This window comes from Pelobates fuscus, chromosome 2 (assembly GCF_036172605.1).
Source record: "Pelobates fuscus isolate aPelFus1 chromosome 2, aPelFus1.pri, whole genome shotgun sequence".
NCBI lineage: Eukaryota > Metazoa > Chordata > Amphibia > Anura > Pelobatidae > Pelobates > Pelobates fuscus.
Window position 1 is genome coordinate 9,351,404 of NC_086318.1, and position 18,202 is coordinate 9,369,605.

Below are 18,202 nucleotides of genomic sequence, written 5' to 3' on the forward strand. Positions count from 1 at the left end.
TGCTTGAAATCGGTCCTAAGAGACTCTTTTAGGTCCTGCAGCATTAAACGAAGGCTGTGGTTAGTTACCAGAGAGTCCCCGTGGGGGGTCTGATCTGCATCTTCGATGGTTAGTGCAGCGGCATCTGCAAAGTCAGAGGCTTCTGGAGTTCCGCCGTCGCCATCTTGTTTTTGCCGCGGGCGGTCTTTTTTGGCGTTCCGGACCGGGTCCGTCAATTTCAGCTGTCTGGATGGTGCCATGCTGTATTAGGATGTTGGGGCGACCGGATGGGTGAGTTTTGCGGTATGTCTGGCTCGTTTTTGACGGCTTTTAGGCTGGGTGGCTGCGGAGCTCCGTTACAGTGCGACTACTCCATGCGGTCGCAGGACACGCCCCCGGTTTGTTGCTGTTTTAACCTTCACCAAGTGTTGTCATATCGTTGAATGTTTGGCCTTGTTACACACAGGTTAAAATGGCAATTAAACGTTAATTTCCCACACATGTGGCTTTTTAAATTGCAATTAGTGTCTGTGTATAAATAGTCAATGAGTTTGTTAGCTCTTATGTGGATGCACTGAGCAGGCTAGATACTCAGCCATGGGGAGCAGAAAAGAACTAGGGATGAGCATGGCCAAAAAAATTGGTTCGGTTCGGGACTTCCGAAATTTGGGACTTCCGAAATTCAGGACTTTTCATACTTCGGCAATTCGGTAGGGTTAGGGGGTATGGTTAGAGGAAGGTTGGGGTAAGGGTTAATGGTACGGTTAGGGTTAGAGGATGGTTGGGGTAAGGGTTAGGTTTACGGGTAGGCTTAGAGGAAGGTTGGGGTAAGGGTTAGGGTTAGGGTTAGAGCTAGGGCTAGGAGTAGGGTTAGATTCCTGTCATCATTCCCTTCGTTTTCCCTCCCTCTCCTGTTTTGCCACTTTTCAGAAATCCAAAGCACTTCGGCACTTTCGAAGTTCGGCAATTCGGCACTTTGGACATTTGGAAGCATCCGAATGTCTGAATTGCCGAAATTCGTCCAAATTTAAATTCGGACCGAAACGAATCGCACATGTCTAAAAAGAACTGTCAAAATACCTGCGTAACAAGGTAATGGATCTTAATAAAGATGGAAAAGGATTTAACCCCTTAAGGACACATGACATGTGTGACATGTCATGATTCCCTTTTATTCCAGAAGTTTGGTCCTTAAGGGGTTAAAAAGATAACCAAGGCCTTGAAAATGCCAGTCAGTACTGTTCAATCACTTATTAAGAAGTGGAAAATTCGGGGATCTTTTGATACCAAGCCAACATCAGGGAGACCAAGAAAGATTTCAGCCACAACTGCCAGAAGAATTGTTCAGATACAAAGAAAACCCACAGGTAACCTCAGGAGAAATACAGGCTGCTCTGGAAAAAGACGGTGTGGTTGTTTCAAGGAGCACAATACGACGATACTTGAACAAAAGTTTGCTGCATGGTCGAGTTCCCAGAAAAAAGCCTTTATTGTGCCAATGCCACAAAAAGCCGGGTTACAATATACCCGACAACACCTTGACATGCCTCACAGCTTGCGGCACACTGTAATTTGGAGTGACAAGACCAAAATAGAGCTTTATGGTCACAACCATAAGCACTATGCGTGGAGACGGGTCAACAAGGCAAGGCCCATAGTTAAAAGAATACCATCCCCACTGTAAAACATGGTGGCGGCTCACTAATGTTTTGGGAGTGTGTGAGCTCTAAAGGCACGGGGAATCTGGTGAAAATTGATGGCAAGATGAATGCAGCAGGTTATCGGAAAATACTGGCAGACAACTTACATTCTTCTGGCCTCATAGACAACTATTACAAAAGACTGCCATTAATTCTCGACAATACACAGTATTAAAAACGAAGGGTATGCAGAATTTTGAACAGGGGTCATTTCATTTTTTCCATGTTATGTTTTGTTTTACGATTATGCTGTTATAACCTACAGTTGAATATGAAGAAATAAAATAACTGTTTTGCCTGCTCATGCACGTTTTCTTTAAAAATGGTAATATATTACCAACTCTCCAAGGGTATGAAAACTTTTGAGCACAACTGTATATACTGATATCACAAATATATCCTGATATCACAGACTGATGGCAGAATCGATTCTGTGATATTTTATAAACATAGAAGCCTTAGAACATCTATTATGTATCAGAATACCTGGCAGTGATTGGGTCAAGGAGTAGGTTTCTGGCAGGGTTGGGGTTAATAATTAGGTTCCTGGCAGTGATTGGGTTAATGAGTAGGTTTCTGGCAGGGTTGGGGTTAATAATCGGGTTCCTGGCAGTGATTGGGTTGAGGAGTAGGTTTCTGTCAGGGTTGGGGGTTAATAATTAGGTTCCTGGCAGTGATTGGGTTGAGGAGTAGGTTTCTGTCAGGGTTGGGGGTTAATAATTAGGTTCCTGGCAGTGATTGGGTTAAGGAGTAGGTTTCTGGCAGGGTTGGGGTTAATAATCGGGTTCCTGGCAGTGATTGGGTTAAGGAGTAGGTTTCTGGCAGGGTTGGGGTTAATAATTAGGTTCCTGGCAGTGATTGGGTTAAGGAGTAGGTTTCTGGCAGGGTTGGGGTTAATAATTAGGTTCCTGGCAGTGATTGGGTTAAGGAGTAGGTTTCTGGCAGGGTTGGGGTTAATAATTAGGTTCCTGGCAGTGATTGGGTTAAGGAGTAGGTTTCTGGCAGAGTTGGGGTTAATAATTAGGTTCCTGGCAGTGATTGGGTTAAGGAGTAGGTTTCTGTCAGGGTTGGGGGTTAATAATTAGGTTCCTGGCAGTGATTGGGTTAAGGAGTAGGTTTCTGGCAGGGTTGGGGTTAATAATCGGGTTCCTGGCAGTGATTGGGTTGAGGAGTAGGTTTCTGGCAGGGTTGGGGTTAATAATCGGGTTCCTGGCAGTGATTGGGTTAAGGAGTAGGTTTCTGGCAGGGTTGGGGTTAATAATTAGGTTCCTGGCAGTGATTGGGTTAAGGAGTAGGTTTCTGGCAGGGTTGGGGTTAATAATTAGGTTCCTGGCAGTGATTGGGTTAAGGAGTAGGTTTCTGGCAGGGTTGGGGTTAATAATTAGGTTTCTGGCAGTGATTGGGTTAAGGAGTAGGTTTCTGGCAGGGTTGAGGTTAATAATTAGGTTCCTGACAGTGATTGGGTTAAGGAGTAGGTTTCTGTCAGGGTTGGGGTTAATAGTTAGGTTCCTGGCAGTGATTGGGTTAAGGAGTAGATTTCTGGCAGGGTTGGGGTTAATAATTAGGTTCCTGGCAGTGATTGGGTTAAGGAGTAGGTTTCTGGCAGGGTTGGGGTTAATAATTAGGTTCCTGGCAGTGATTGGGTTAAGGAGTAGATTTCTGGCAGGGTTGGGGTTAATAATTAGGTTCCTGGCAGTGATTGGGTTAAGGAGTAGGTTTCTGGCAGGGTTGGGGTTAATAATTAGGTTCCTGGCAGTGATTGGGTTAAGGAGTAGGTTTCTGGCAGGGTTGGGGTTAATAATTAGATTCCTGGCAGTGATTGGGTTAAGGAGTAGGTTTCTGGCAGGGTTGGGGTTAATAATTAGGTTCCTGACAGTGATTGGGTTAAGGAGTAGGTTTCTGGCAGGGTTGGGGTTAATAATCGGGTTCCTGACAGTGATTGGGTTAAGGAGTAGGTTTCTGGCAGGGTTGGGGTTAATAATCAGGTTCCTGGCAGTGATTGGGTTAAGGAGTAGGTTTCTGGCAGGGTTGGGGTTAATAATCGGGTTCCTGGCAGTGATTGGGTTAAGGAGTAGGTTTCTGTCAGGGTTGGGGTTAATAGTTAGGTTCCTGGCAGTGATTGGGTTAAGGAGTAGATTTCTGGCAGGGTTGGGGTTAATAATTAGGTTCCTGGCAGTGATTGGGTTAAGGAGTAGGTTTCTGGCAGGGTTGGGGTTAATAATTAGGTTCCTGGCAGTGATTGGGTTAAGGAGTAGGTTTCTGGCAGGGTTGGGGTTAATAATTAGGTTTCTGGCAGTGATTGGGTTAAGGAGTAGGTTTCTGGCAGGGTTGAGGTTAATAATTAGGTTCCTGACAGTGATTGGGTTAAGGAGTAGGTTTCTGGCAGGGTTGGGGTTAATAATTAGGTTCCTGGCAGTGATTTGGTTAAGGAGTAGGTTTCTGGCAGAGTTGGGGTTAATAATTAGGTTCCTGGCAGTGATTGGGTTGAGGAGTAGGTTTCTGGCAGAGTTGGGGTTAATAATTAGGTTCCTGGCGGTTAAGGATTAGATTTCTGGTACAGTTGGGGTTAATAATTAGGTTCCTGGCAGTGATTGGTTAAGGAGTAGGTTTCTGGCAGGGTTGGGGTTAATAATTAGGTTCCTGGCAGTGATTGGGTTAAGGAGTAGGTTTCTGGCAGGGTTGGGGTTAATAATTAGATTCCTGGCAGTGATTGGGTTAAGGAGTAGGTTTCTGGCAGGGTTGGGGTTAATAATTAGGTTCCTGACAGTGATTGGGTTAAGGAGTAGGTTTCTGGCAGGGTTGGGGTTAATAATCGGGTTCCTGACAGTGATTGGGTTAAGGAGTAGGTTTCTGGCAGGGTTGGGGTTAATAATCGGGTTCCTGGCAGTGATTGGGTTAAGGAGTAGGTTTCTGGCAGGGTTGGGGTTAATAATCGGGTTCCTGGCAGTGATTGGGTTAAGGAGTAGGTTTCTGTCAGGGTTGGGGTTAATAGTTAGGTTCCTGGCAGTGATTGGGTTAAGGAGTAGATTTCTGGCAGGGTTGGGGTTAATAATTAGGTTCCTGGCAGTGATTGGGTTAAGGAGTAGGTTTCTGGCAGGGTTGGGGTTAATAATTAGGTTCCTGGCAGTGATTTGGTTAAGGAGTAGGTTTCTGGCAGAGTTGGGGTTAATAATTAGGTTCCTGGCAGTGATTGGGTTGAGGAGTAGGTTTCTGGCAGAGTTGGGGTTAATAATTAGGTTCCTGGCCGTTAAGGATTAGATTTCTGGTACAGTTGGGGTTAATAATTAGGTTCCTGGCAGTGATTGGTTAAGGAGTAGGTTTCTGGCAGGGTTGGGGTTAATAATTAGGTTCCTGGCAGTGATTGGGTTAAGGAGTAGGTTTCTGGCAGAGTTGGGGTTAATAATTAGGTTCCTGGCAGTGATTGGGTTAAGGAGTAGGTTTCTGTCAGGGTTGGGGTTAATAATTAGGTTCCTGGCAGTGATTGGGTTAAGGAGTAGGTTTCTGGCAGGGTTGGGGTTAATAATTAGGTTCCTGGCAGTGATTGGGTTAAGGAGTAGGTTTCTGGCAGAGTTGGGGTTAATAATTAGGTTCCTGGCAGTGATTGGGTTAAGGAGTAGGTTTCTGGCAGGGTTGGGGTTAATAATCGGGTTCCTGGCAGTGATTGGGTTAAGGAGTAGGTTTCTGGCAGGGTTGGGGTTAATAATTAGGTTCCTGGCAGTGATTGGGTTAAGGAGTAGGTTTCTGGCAGGGTTGGGGTTAATAATTAGGTTCCTGGCAGTGATTGGGTTAAGGAGTAGGTTTCTGGCAGGGTTGGGGTTAATAATTAGGTTCCTGGCAGTGTTACTCTGCCTGCCCTGGGCACTGATGGGGTTAATATGGGAGTAATATAATTAATTAGCTTTATTTGTGCTGTAGTTATTGCTTCATGTTTTTGGATGGTCCCTCCCTGCTCTGGGTTTAGTGTCTGTGAGTCCCAGTCAGGAGACATACCTGCTCAGACACTATGAGTACAGTCTGCAGCCTCCTGGGACTCCTCCTGTACTGTGTGGCCACCTGGGCTACTGAGACAGCAGGTTAGTGGGTACAGCTGGGCCTGCAGGGTAACAGGTATGGGAAGCAGGGTACCTGGACAAGGAATGACTGACAGTGTGCTCTATCCATGAGACTGTACCTTATCTCCATAACTCCTGGTGCTATAACCCCTTAAGGACCAAACTTCTGGAATAAAAGGGAATCAAACATGTCACACATGTCATGTGTCCTTAATGGGTTAAATGGCTCTCCTGCTGTTTTTCTCATGAATTAAAGGGACATTGCAGACCCCTGAAGCACTATACCTTGCTGAATGAGTGAAGAGTCTTTTTATCCTTTACAATAAGTGCACTTGTCACTTTTATAAATAAACCTAGTTACACCCCCCTGGCCAGGGCCGCTATCAGAAATGTTGGGGTCCCTGACAAAGCACAAGGTCTGGGCTCCCCTCCCCCGGGCCCGCCCACGCCCTACCTAGTCCGCTGACAATGATGCCGGACTGAATGTGGTGTGTATAGTGGAAGTGAATTAGAATGTGTGTAATGGATGTAGTGTTTGTGTGTATTAGATATTGTTTGTGCAGTGAATGCAGAGTGTGTGTTTGTGTAGCGGACGCAGTGTGTATAGTGAACGCAGAGTGTGTTTGAGTAGTGTTTGTAGTGTGTGTACAGTGATGTAGTGTGTGTTTGTGTAGTGGATGTAGTGTTTGTGTGTACTAGATGAAATGTGTTAAGTGGATGCAGTGTCTCTAGTGGATGTAGTGTGTGTATTAGACGCAGTGTCTGTGTATAGTGAATGCAGAGTGTTTCAATTTGTGGTGGATGTAGTGTGTGTACTGTGAATACAGGATGTTTGTGTAGTGGATGCTGTGTGTACAGTTAATGCAGAGTGTATGTTAGTGTAGTGAATGCAGAGTGTGTGTTAATATGTAGTGAATGCAGAGTGTGTGTCAGTGTAGTGAATGTAGAGTGTGTGTCAGTGTAGTGAATGTAGAGTGTGTGTCAGTGTAGTGAATGCAGAGTGTGTGTTGTACTAGTGTATGCAGAGTGTGTTGTATTAGTGCATGCAGAGTGTGTGTTGTATTGGCATATGCAGTGTGTGTGTTGTATTGGCATATGCAGTGTGTGTGTTGTATTGGCATATGCAGTGTGTGTGTTGTATTAGTGTATGCAGTGTGTGTTAGTGTATGCAGTGTGTGTGTGTTGTATTGTTGTTTGCAGTGTGTGTGTTGTATTAGTGTATGCAGTGTGTGTGTGTTGTATTAGTGTATGCAGTGTGTGTTAGTGTATGCAGTGTGTGTGTTGTATTAGTGTATGCAGTGTGTGTGTTAGTGTATGCAGTGTGTGTGTTGTATTGGTGTATGCAGTGTGTGTGTTAGTGTATGCAGTGTGTGTGTTGTGTTAGTGTATGCAGCGTGTGTTGTACTTGTGTATGCAGTGTGTATGTTGTGTTAGTGTATGCAGTGTGTGTGTTGTATTGGTGTATGCAGTGTGTGTGTTTTTAGTGTATGCAGTGTGTGTGTTGTATTAGTGTATGCAGTGTGTGTATTGTATTGGTGTTTGCAGTGTGTGTTGTGTTAGTGTATGCAGTGTGTGTGTTGTATTGGTGTATGCAGTGTGTGTGTTGTGTTAGTGTATGCAGTGTGTGTGTTGTGTTAGTGTATGCAGTGTGTGTGTTGTATTGGTGTATGCAGTGTGTGTTGTATTAGTGCATGCAGAGTGTGTGTTGTATTGGCATATGCAGTGTGTGTGTTGTATTGGCAAATGCAGTGTGTGTGTTGTATTGACATATGCAGTGTCTGTGTTGTGTTAGTGTATGCATCGTGTGTGTTGTATTGGTGTATGCAGTGTGTGTGTTGTATTGGTGTATGCAGTGTGTGTGTTGTATTGGTGTATGCAGTGTGTGTGTTGTGTTAGTGTATGCAGTGTGTGTATTGTATTGGTGTTTGCAGTGTGTGTGTTGTGTTAGTGTATGCAGTGTGTGTATTGTATTGGTGTTTGCAGTGTGTGTGTTGTGTTATTGTATGCAGTGTGTGTGTTGTATTAGTGTATGCAGTGTGTGTGTGTTAGTTTATGCAGTGTGTGTGTTGTGTTAGTGTATGCAGTGTGTGTGTTGTATTAGTGTATGCAGTGTGTGTTGTGTTAGTGTATGCAGTGTGTGTGTTGTATTGGTGTATGCATTGTGTGTGTTGTGTTAGTGTATGCAGTGTGTGTATTGTATTGGTGTTTGCAGTGTGTGTGTTGTGTTAGTGTATGCAGTGTGTGTGTTGTATTGGTGTATGCAGTGTGTGTTGTGTTAGTGTATGCAGTGTGTGTGTTGTATTAGTGTATGCAGTGTGTGTTAGTGTATGCAGAGTGTGTGTTGTATTGGTGTATGCAGTGTGTGTTGTATTAGTGTATGCAGTGTGTGTGTTGTGTTATTGTATGCAGTGTGTGTGTTGTATTGGTGTATGCAGTGTGTGTTGTATTAGTGTATGCAGTGTGTGTTAGTGTATGCAGTGTGTGTGTTGTATTAGTGTATGCAGTGTGTGTGTTAGTGTATGCAGTGTGTGTGTTGTATTGGTGTATGCAGTGTGTGTTAGTGTATGCAGTGTGTGTTGTGTTAGTGTATGCAGTGTGTATGTTGTGTTAGTGTATGCAGTGTGTGTGTTGTATTGGTGTATGCAGTGTGTGTGTTTTTAGTGTATGCAGTGTGTGTATTGTATTGGTGTTTGCAGTGTGTGTGTTGTGTTATTGTATGCAGTGTGTGTTGTATTAGTGTATGCAGTGTGTGTGTGTTAGTGTATGCAGTGTGTGTGTTGTGTTAGTGTATGCAGTGTGTGTATTGTATTGTGTTTGCAGTGTGTGTGTTGTGTTAGTGTATGCAGTGTGTGTATTGTATTGGTGTTTGCAGTGTGTATGTTGTATTGGTGTATGCAGTGTGTGTTTTATTAGTGTATGCAGTGTGTGTGTTGTGTTAGTGTATGCAGTGTGTGTGTTGTGTTAGTGTATGCAGTGTGTGTGTTGTATTGGTTTATGCAGTGTGTTTTATTAGTGTATGCAGTGTGTGTGTTGTGTTAGTGTATGCAGTGTGTGTGTGTGTAAATGTGCAATCTGGGGGTGGAAGGGGGGCAAGGGGCATTTTCACATTAATCTTTTAATTTTATATTAAATGTAATTAAATGTTTCTCCCCCCTCCCTGCTTCTTACCTGTGTCCAGGGAGGGGGGAGATTCCATCTCTGGAGGTCCGGTGGCATGGTGGGGCCCCCGGCTCCCTGTTACCGCAGAGGGGCCCAGCACACTGCCTCTACTCTTCTCTTCTCCTCTCTTCTAATAGCGGGTATCGCGAGAGTTATTAGAAGAGAGGAGAAGAGTAGAGGCAGTGTGCTGGGCCCCCTCTGCGGTAACAGGGAGCCGGGGGGCCTGCAGCTGCACACATAGATAGCGATATTCGCTATCTATGTGTGCAGAGAGGGAAAGTGGGGCCCGGGACTGCCAGAGCAGTGCGGGCCCCCCCGTGACAACCATCATGGTGGTCACCCCCTGATGGCGGCCCTGCCCCTGGCTGTCAATCAGACAACTGGTCCTGTTACTTCCTGGTTTGTTTAGCTCAGTGGAACTAAACTCTGTATATAGCCCCAATTAAATAAAATGCAGAGATGTTATCATTGGGGGTGTAACTACTAAACAGTGATTTGTTTTGGGGTTTTTTTGCGTTTGGGTCATGGAATGTCCAATTAAAAGATATCTGCATAAAATCTCATGATCTGTTTCTGCCATGTGTAACTGTCCCGCTGTTTGTACCTCTCATGTGTAACTGTCTCACTGTCTGTACCTGCCGTGTGTAACTGTCTGTACCTGCCAGGTGTAACTGTCTGTACCTGCCGTTTGTAACTGTCTGTACCCACCGTGTGTAACTGTCTGTACCCGCCGTGTGTAACTGTCTGTACCTGCCGTGTGTAACTGTCTGTACCTGCCGTTTGTAACTGTCTGTACCTGCCGTTTGTAACTGTCTGTACCTGCCGTTTGTAACTGTCTGTACCTGCCGTTTGTAACTGTCTGTACCTGCCAGGTGTAACAGTCTGTACCTGCCGTTTGTAACTGTCTGTACCCGCCGTGTGTAACTGTCTGTACCCGCCGTGTGTAACTGTCTGTACCTGCCGTGTGTAACTGTCTGTACCTGCCGTTTGTAACTGTCTGTACCTGCCGTTTGTAACTGTCTGTACCTGCCGTTTGTAACTGTCTGTACCTGCCAGGTGTAACTGTCTGTACCTGCCAGGTGTAACTGTCTGTACCTGCCGTTTGTAACTGTCTGTACCTGCCGTTTGTAACTGTCTGTACCTGCCGTTTGTAACTGTCTGTACCTGCCGTGTGTAACTGTCTGTACCTGCCGTGTGTAACTGTCTGTACCTGCTGTGTGTAACTGTCTGTACCTGCCGTTTGTAACTGTCTGTACCTGCCGTGTGTAACTGTCTGTACCTGCCGTTTGTAACTGTCTGTACCTGCCGTGTGTAACTGTCTGTACCTGCCGTGTGTAACTGTCTGTACCTGCCGTGTGTAACTGTCTGTACCTGCCGTTTGTAACTGTCTGTACCCGCCGTTTGTAACTGTCTGTACCCGCCGTTTGTAACTGTCTGTACCCGCCGTGTGTAACTGTCTGTACCTGCCGTGTGTAACTGTCTGTACCTGCCGTTTGTAACTGTCTGTACCTGCCATTTGTAACAGTCTGTACCTGCTGTGTGTAACTGTCTGTACCTGCCATGTGTAACTGTCTGTACCTGCCGTTTGTAACTGTCTGTACCTGTCGTTTGTAACTGTCTGTACCTGCCGTGTGTAACTGTCGTACACATCCATTGCTCTGTGCTCGTTAATTGACAGAATACGGTAGGCAATACACACATCCATTGCTCTGTGCTCGTTAATTTATAGAATAGGCAATACACACATCCATTGCTCTGTGCTCGTTAATTCAGAATAGGCAATACCCACATCCATTGCTCTGTGCTCGTTAATTTAGAATAGGCAATACACACATCCATTGCTCTGTGCTCGTTAATTCAGAATAGGCAATACACACATCCATTGCTCTGTGCTCGTTAATTGATAGAATAGGCAATACACACATCCATTGCTCTGTGCTCGTTAATTCAGAATAGGCAATACACACATCCATTGCTCTGTGCTCGTTAATTGACAGAATAGGCAATACACACATCCATTGCTCTGTGCTCGTTAATTGATAGAATAGGCAATACACACACCCATTGCTCTGTGCTCGTTTATTGATAGAATAGGCAATACACACATCCATTGCTCTGTGCTCGTTAATTCAGAATAGGCAATACACACATCCATTGCTCTGTGCTCGTTAATTGATAGAATAGGAAATACACACATCCATTGCTCTGTACTCGTTAATTGATAGAAAAGGCAATACACACATCCATTGCTCTGTGCTCGTTAATTGACAGAATAGGCAATACACACATCCATTGCTCTGTGCTCGTTAATTGATAGAATAGGCAATACCCACATCCATTGCTCTGTGCTCGTTAATTCAGAATAGGCAATACACACATCCATTGCTCTGTGCTCGTTAATTCAGAATAGGCAATACACACATCCATTGCTCTGTGCTCGTTAATTGATAGAATAGGCAATACACACATCCATTGCTCTGTGCTCGTTAATTCAGAATAGGCAATACACACATCCATTGCTCTGTGCTCGTTAATTGATAGAATAGGCAATACACACATCCATTGCGATTGGTACTTTTGTATATGGCACTTCGGACACAGTCGAAGCTGTCGAAGCTGTCGAAGCTGTCGAAGTGCCGAAGTTACCGAAGTTGTCGAAGTCGTCGAAGTGGCCGGCATCGGACAAAGGACCACGTGGCGGCGGCCATTTTAACTTCGAACACCGCCGACCCTTAACATCAACTCCACTTCGACACTTCGACTAAAGTCGAAGTACCGGCCACACTTCGAATGGGACTTAGCCATTTTTATGCCAGTAATTGACCGACCGCACAGCCCAAATCTATGGAACTGTTTTGGGCAGGAAAATGTGCTTGCGGTCGGTCATAAAGGGTCCTCCAGCTAACTATTGATCTACTGGATGGATTGGGATGATTTTTGAGAGTATTACTAATTGAAGTATGCTGAGTAAGAAAATGTATGTTTTATGTTTGTGACGTATATTTTAGAAGTTATAGATATTGTGTAAAAGTTATGTTGTAAACTGTATAATAAGTGGATTATCTCTCAGGCTAAGGGGAGGGGATGTGTGGGTTGTACCATATCTCGGATTGGTTATTTTATGCCTATCCCTGGGTGTGGCCTGTATGTGTACAATTGCAATAAAAGCCAGGCTGGATGTGCCAGTCCAGAGTTCCTGCTTAACCCTCAAAGTGAAGTGTCGTCTCATTATTGGGGGAGGATTTATTGTATGCTGTTCCAGTTTGACTGCTAGGAGTGGAAACCTATTTGCATGGTTTGTCCTATTCGGCTGTATACAGCATTCATATGCTTGAGAGGATTTATATGCTTCTCTGATACGGTGATTGTGGTGTCTGCCAGAGTGCTTGGAGTCCTCAGAAAACGCTAGGAGCATCCTTTAACGGAGGTACCCAGTCGGGGTGCCAGGCGATCCGTTACAATAGGCAATACACACATCCATTGCTCTGTGCTCGTTAATTGATAGAATAGGCAATACACACATCCATTGCTCTGTGCTCGTTAATTGTTAGAATAGGAAATACACACATCCATTGCTCTGTGCTCGTTAATTCAGAATAGGCAATACACACATCCATTGCTCTGTGCTCGTTAATTCAGAATAGGCAATACACACATCCATTGCTCTGTGCTCGTTAATTGATAGAATAGGCAATACCCACATCCATTGCTCTGTGCTTGTTAATTGATGTAATAGGCAATACACACATCCATTGCTCTGTGCTCGTTAATTGATATAATAGGCAATACACACATCCATTGCTCTGTGCTCGTTAATTCAGAATAGGCAATACACACATCCATTGCTCTGTGCTCGTTAATTGATAGAATAGGCAATACACACATCCATTGCTCTGTGCTCGTTTATTGATAGAATAGGCAATACACACATCCATTGCTCTGTGCTCGTTAATTGATAGAATGAGCAATACACACATCCATTGCTCTGTGCTCATTAATTGATAGAATAGGCAATACACACATCCATTGCTCTGTGCTCGTTTATTGATAGAATAGGCAATACACACATCCATTGCTCTGTGCTCGTTAATTGATAGAATAGGCAATACACACATCCATTGCTCTGTGCTCGTTTATTGATAGAATAGGCAATACACACATCCATTGCTCTGTGCTCGTTAATTGATAGAATAGGCAATACACACATCCATTGCTCTGTGCTCGTTAATTGATAGAATAGGCAATACACACATCCATTGCTCTGTGCTCGTTTATTGATAGAATAGGCAATACACACATCCATTGCTCTGTGCTCGTTAATTGATAGAATGGGCAATACCCACATCCATTGATCTGTGCTCGTTAATTGATAGAATAGGCAATACACACATCCATTGCTCTGTGCTCGTTAATTCAGAATAGGCAATACACACATCCATTGCTCTGTGCTCGTTAATTCAGAATAGGAAATACACACATCCATTGCTCTGTGCTCGTTAATTCAGAATAGGCAATACACACATCCATTGCTCTGTGCTCGTTTATTGATAGAATAGGCAATACACACATCCATTGCTCTGTGCTCGTTAATTGACAGAATAGGCAATACACACATCCATTGCTCTGTGCTCGCTAATTCAGAATAGGCAATACACACATCCATTGCTCTGTGCTCGTTAATTGATAGAATAGGCAATACACACATCCATTGCTCTGTGCTCGTTAATTGATAGAATAGGCAATACACACATCCATTGCTCTGTGCTCGTTAATTCAGAATAGGCAATACACACATCCATTGCTCTGTGCTCGTTTATTGATAGAATAGGCAATACACACATCCATTGCTCTGTGCTCGTTAATTGATAGAATGGGCAATACCCACATCCATTGATCTGTGCTCGTTAATTGATAGAATAGGCAATACACACATCCATTGCTCTGTGCTCGTTAATTCAGAATAGGCAATACACACATCCATTGCTCTGTGCTCGTTAATTCAGAATAGGAAATACACACATCCATTGCTCTGTGCTCGTTATTCAGAATAGGCAATACACACATCCATTGCTCTGTGCTCGTTTATTGATAGAATAGGCAATACACACATCCATTGCTCTGTGCTCGTTAATTGACAGAATAGGCAATACACACATCCATTGCTCTGTGCTCGCTAATTCAGAATAGGCAATACACACATCCATTGCTCTGTGCTCGTTAATTGATAGAATAGGCAATACACACATCCATTGCTCTGTTGCTCGTTAATTCAGAATAGGCAATACACACATCCATTCCTCTGTGCTCGTTAATTGATAGAATGGGCAATACCCACATCCATTGCTCTGTGCTCGCTAATTCAGAATGGGCAATACACATCCATTGCTCTGTGCTCGTTAATTGATAGAATGGGCAATACACACATCCATTGCTCTGTGCTCGTTAATTGATAGAATGGGCAATACCCACATCCATTGCTCTGTGCTCGCTAATTCAGAATGGGCAATACACATATCCATTGCTCTGTGCTTGTTAATTGATAGAATAGGCAATACACACATCCATTGCTCTGTGCTCGTTAATTGATAGAATAGGCAATACACACATCCATTGATCTGTGCTCGCTAAATCAGAATGGGCAATACACACATCCATTGATCTGTGCTCGTTAATTGATAGAATAGGCAATACACACATCCATTGATCTGTGCTCGCTAATTCAGAATGGGCAATACACACATCCATTGCTCTGTGCTCGTTAATTGATAGAATGGGCAATACACACATCCATTGCTCTGTGCTCGTTAATTGATAGAATGGGCAATACCCACATCCATTGCTCTGTGCTCGCTAATTCAGAATGGGCAATACACACATCCATTGCTCTGTGCTCGTTAATTGATAGAATAGGCAATACACACATCCATTGATCTGTGCTCGCTAAATCAGAATGGGCAATACACACATCCATTGCTCTGTGCTCGTTAATTGATAGAATAGGCAATACACACATCCATTGATCTGTGCTCGCTAATTCAGAATGGGCAATACACACATCCATTGCTCTGTGCTCGTTAATTGATAGAATAGGCAATACACACATCCATTGCTCTGTGCTCGTTAATTGATAGAATAGGCAATACACACATCCATTGATCTGTGCTCGTTAATTGATAGAATAGGCAATACACACATCCATTGATCTGTGCTCGCTAAATCAGAATGGGCAATACACACATCCATTGCTCTGTGCTCGTTAATTGATAGAATAGGCAATACACACATCCATTGATCTGTGCTCGCTAATTCAGAATGGGCAATACACACATCCATTGCTCTGTGCTCGTTAATTGATAGAATAGGCAATACACACATCCATTGCTCTGTGCTCGTTAATTGATAGAATGGGCAATACACACATCCATTGCTCTGTGCTCGTTAATTGATAGAATAGGCAATACACACATCCATTGCTCTGTGCTCGTTAATTCAGAATAGGCAATACACACATCCATTGCTCTGTGCTCGTTAATTCAGAATGGGCAATACACACATCCATTGCTCTGTGCTCGTTAATTGATAGAATGGGCAATACACATATCCATTGCTCTGTGCTCGTTAATTGATAGAATAGGCAATACACACATCCATTGCTCTGTACTTGTTAATTCAGAATAGGCAATACACACATCCATTGCTCTGTGCTCGTTAATTGATAGAATGGGCAATACCCACATCCATTGCTCTGTGCTCGCTAATTCAGAATGGGCAATACACACATCCATTGCTCTGTGCTCGTTAATTGATAGAATAGGCAATACACACATCCATTGATCTGTGCTCGCTAAATCAGAATGGGCAATACACACATCCATTGCTCTGTGCTCGTTAATTGATAGAATAGGCAATACACACATCCATTGATCTGTGCTCGCTAATTCAGAATGGGCAATACACACATCCATTGCTCTGTGCTCGTTAATTGATAGAATAGGCAATACACACATCCATTGATCTGTGCTCGCTAAATCAGAATGGGCAATACACACATCCATTGCTCTGTGCTCGTTAATTGATAGAATAGGCAATACACACATCCATTGATCTGTGCTCGCTAAATCAGAATGGGCAATACACACATCCATTGCTCTGTGCTCGTTAATTGATAGAATAGGCAATACACACATCCATTGATCTGTGCTCGCTAATTCAGAATGGGCAATACACACATCCATTGCTCTGTGCTCGTTAATTGATAGAATGGGCAATACACACATCCATTGCTCTGTGCTCGTTAATTGATAGAATGGGCAATACCCACATCCATTGCTCTGTGCTCGCTAATTCAGAATGGGCAATACACACATCCATTGCTCTGTGCTCGTTAATTGATAGAATAGGCAATACACACATCCATTGCTCTGTGCTCGTTAATTGATAGAATAGGCAATACACACATCCATTGCTCTGTGCTCGTTAATTGATAGAATAGGCAATACACACATCCATTGATCTGTGCTCGTTAATTGATAGAATAGGCAATACACACATCCATTGATCTGTGCTCGCTAAATCAGAATGGGCAATACACACATCCATTGCTCTGTGCTCGTTAATTGATAGAATAGGCAATACACACATCCATTGATCTGTGCTCGCTAATTCAGAATGGGCAATACACACATCCATTGCTCTGTGCTCGTTAATTGATAGAATAGGCAATACACACATCCATTGCTCTGTGCTCGTTAATTGATAGAATGGGCAATACACACATCCATTGCTCTGTGCTCGTTAATTGATAGAATAGGCAATACACACATCCATTGCTCTGTGCTCGTTAATTCAGAATAGGCAATACACACATCCATTGCTCTGTGCTCGTTAATTCAGAATGGGCAATACACACATCCATTGCTCTGTGCTCGTTAATTGATAGAATGGGCAATACACATATCCATTGCTCTGTGCTCGTTAATTGATAGAATAGGCAATACACACATCCATTGCTCTGTACTTGTTAATTCAGAATAGGCAATACACACATCCATTGCTCTGTGCTCGTTAATTGATAGAATGGGCAATACCCACATCCATTGCTCTGTGCTCGCTAATTCAGAATGGGCAATACACACATCCATTGCTCTGTGCTCGTTAATTGATAGAATGGGCAATACACACATCCATTGCTCTGTGCTCGTTAATTGATAGAATGGGCAATACCCACATCCATTGCTCTGTGCTCGCTAATTCAGAATGGGCAATACACACATCCATTGCTCTGTGCTCGTTAATTAATAGAATAGGCAATACACACATCCATTGCTCTGTGCACGTTAATTGATAGAATAGGCAATACACACATCCATTGATCTGTGCTCGCTAAATCAGAATGGGCAATACACACATCCATTGATCTGTGCTTGTTAATTGATAGAATAGGCAATACACACATCCATTGATCTGCGCTCGCTAAATCAGAATGGGCAATACACACATCCATTGCTCTGTGCTTGTTAATTGATAGAATAGGCAATACACACATCCATTGATCTGTGCTCGCTAATTCAGAATGGGCAATACACACATCCATTGCTCTGTGCTCGTTAATTGATAGAATAGGCAATACACACATCCATTGCTCTGTGCTCGTTAATTGATAGAATGGGCAATACACACATCCATTGCTCTGTGCTCGTTAATTGATAGAATAGGCAATACACACATCCATTGCTCTGTGCTTGTTAATTCAGAATAGGCAATACACACATCCATTGCTCTGTGCTCGTTAATTGATAGAATGGGCAATACCCACATCCATTGCTCTGTGCTCGCTAATTCAGAATGGGCAATACACACATCCATTGCTGTGTGCTCGTTAATTGATAGAATGGGCAATACACACATCCATTGCTCTGTGCTCGTTAATTGATAGAATGGGCAATACCCACATCCATTGCTCTGTGCTCGCTAATTCAGAATGGGCAATACACACATCCATTGCTCTGTGCTCGTTAATTAATAGAATAGGCAATACACACATCCATTGCTCTGTGCTCGTTAATTGATAGAATAGGCAATACACACATCCATTGATCTGTGCTCGCTAAATCAGAATGGGCAATACACACATCCATTGATCTGTGCTCGTTAATTGATAGAATAGGCAATACACACATCCATTGATCTGCGCTCGCTAAATCAGAATGGGCAATACACACATCCATTGCTCTGTGCTTGTTAATTGATAGAATAGGCAATACACACATCCATTGATCTGTGCTCGCTAATTCAGAATGGGCAATACACACA

General features: G+C 43.5%; 1 protein-coding gene across 1 annotated transcript in view; it reads left to right on the forward strand.

Moving 5' to 3' along the window:
- The first annotated feature begins 5,626 nt into the window (after nt 1-5,626).
- Nucleotides 5,627-18,202, forward strand: part of LOC134586018 (cysteine-rich motor neuron 1 protein-like) — a 158,884-nt gene continuing 146,308 nt past the window's right edge. Inside the window, exon 1 of the mRNA XM_063441520.1 lies at nt 5,627-5,752. Within this exon, the coding sequence (XP_063297590.1) occupies nt 5,683-5,752 (70 nt within the window). The 5' untranslated portion in view covers nt 5,627-5,682. The remainder of the gene's footprint in view (nt 5,753-18,202) is intronic.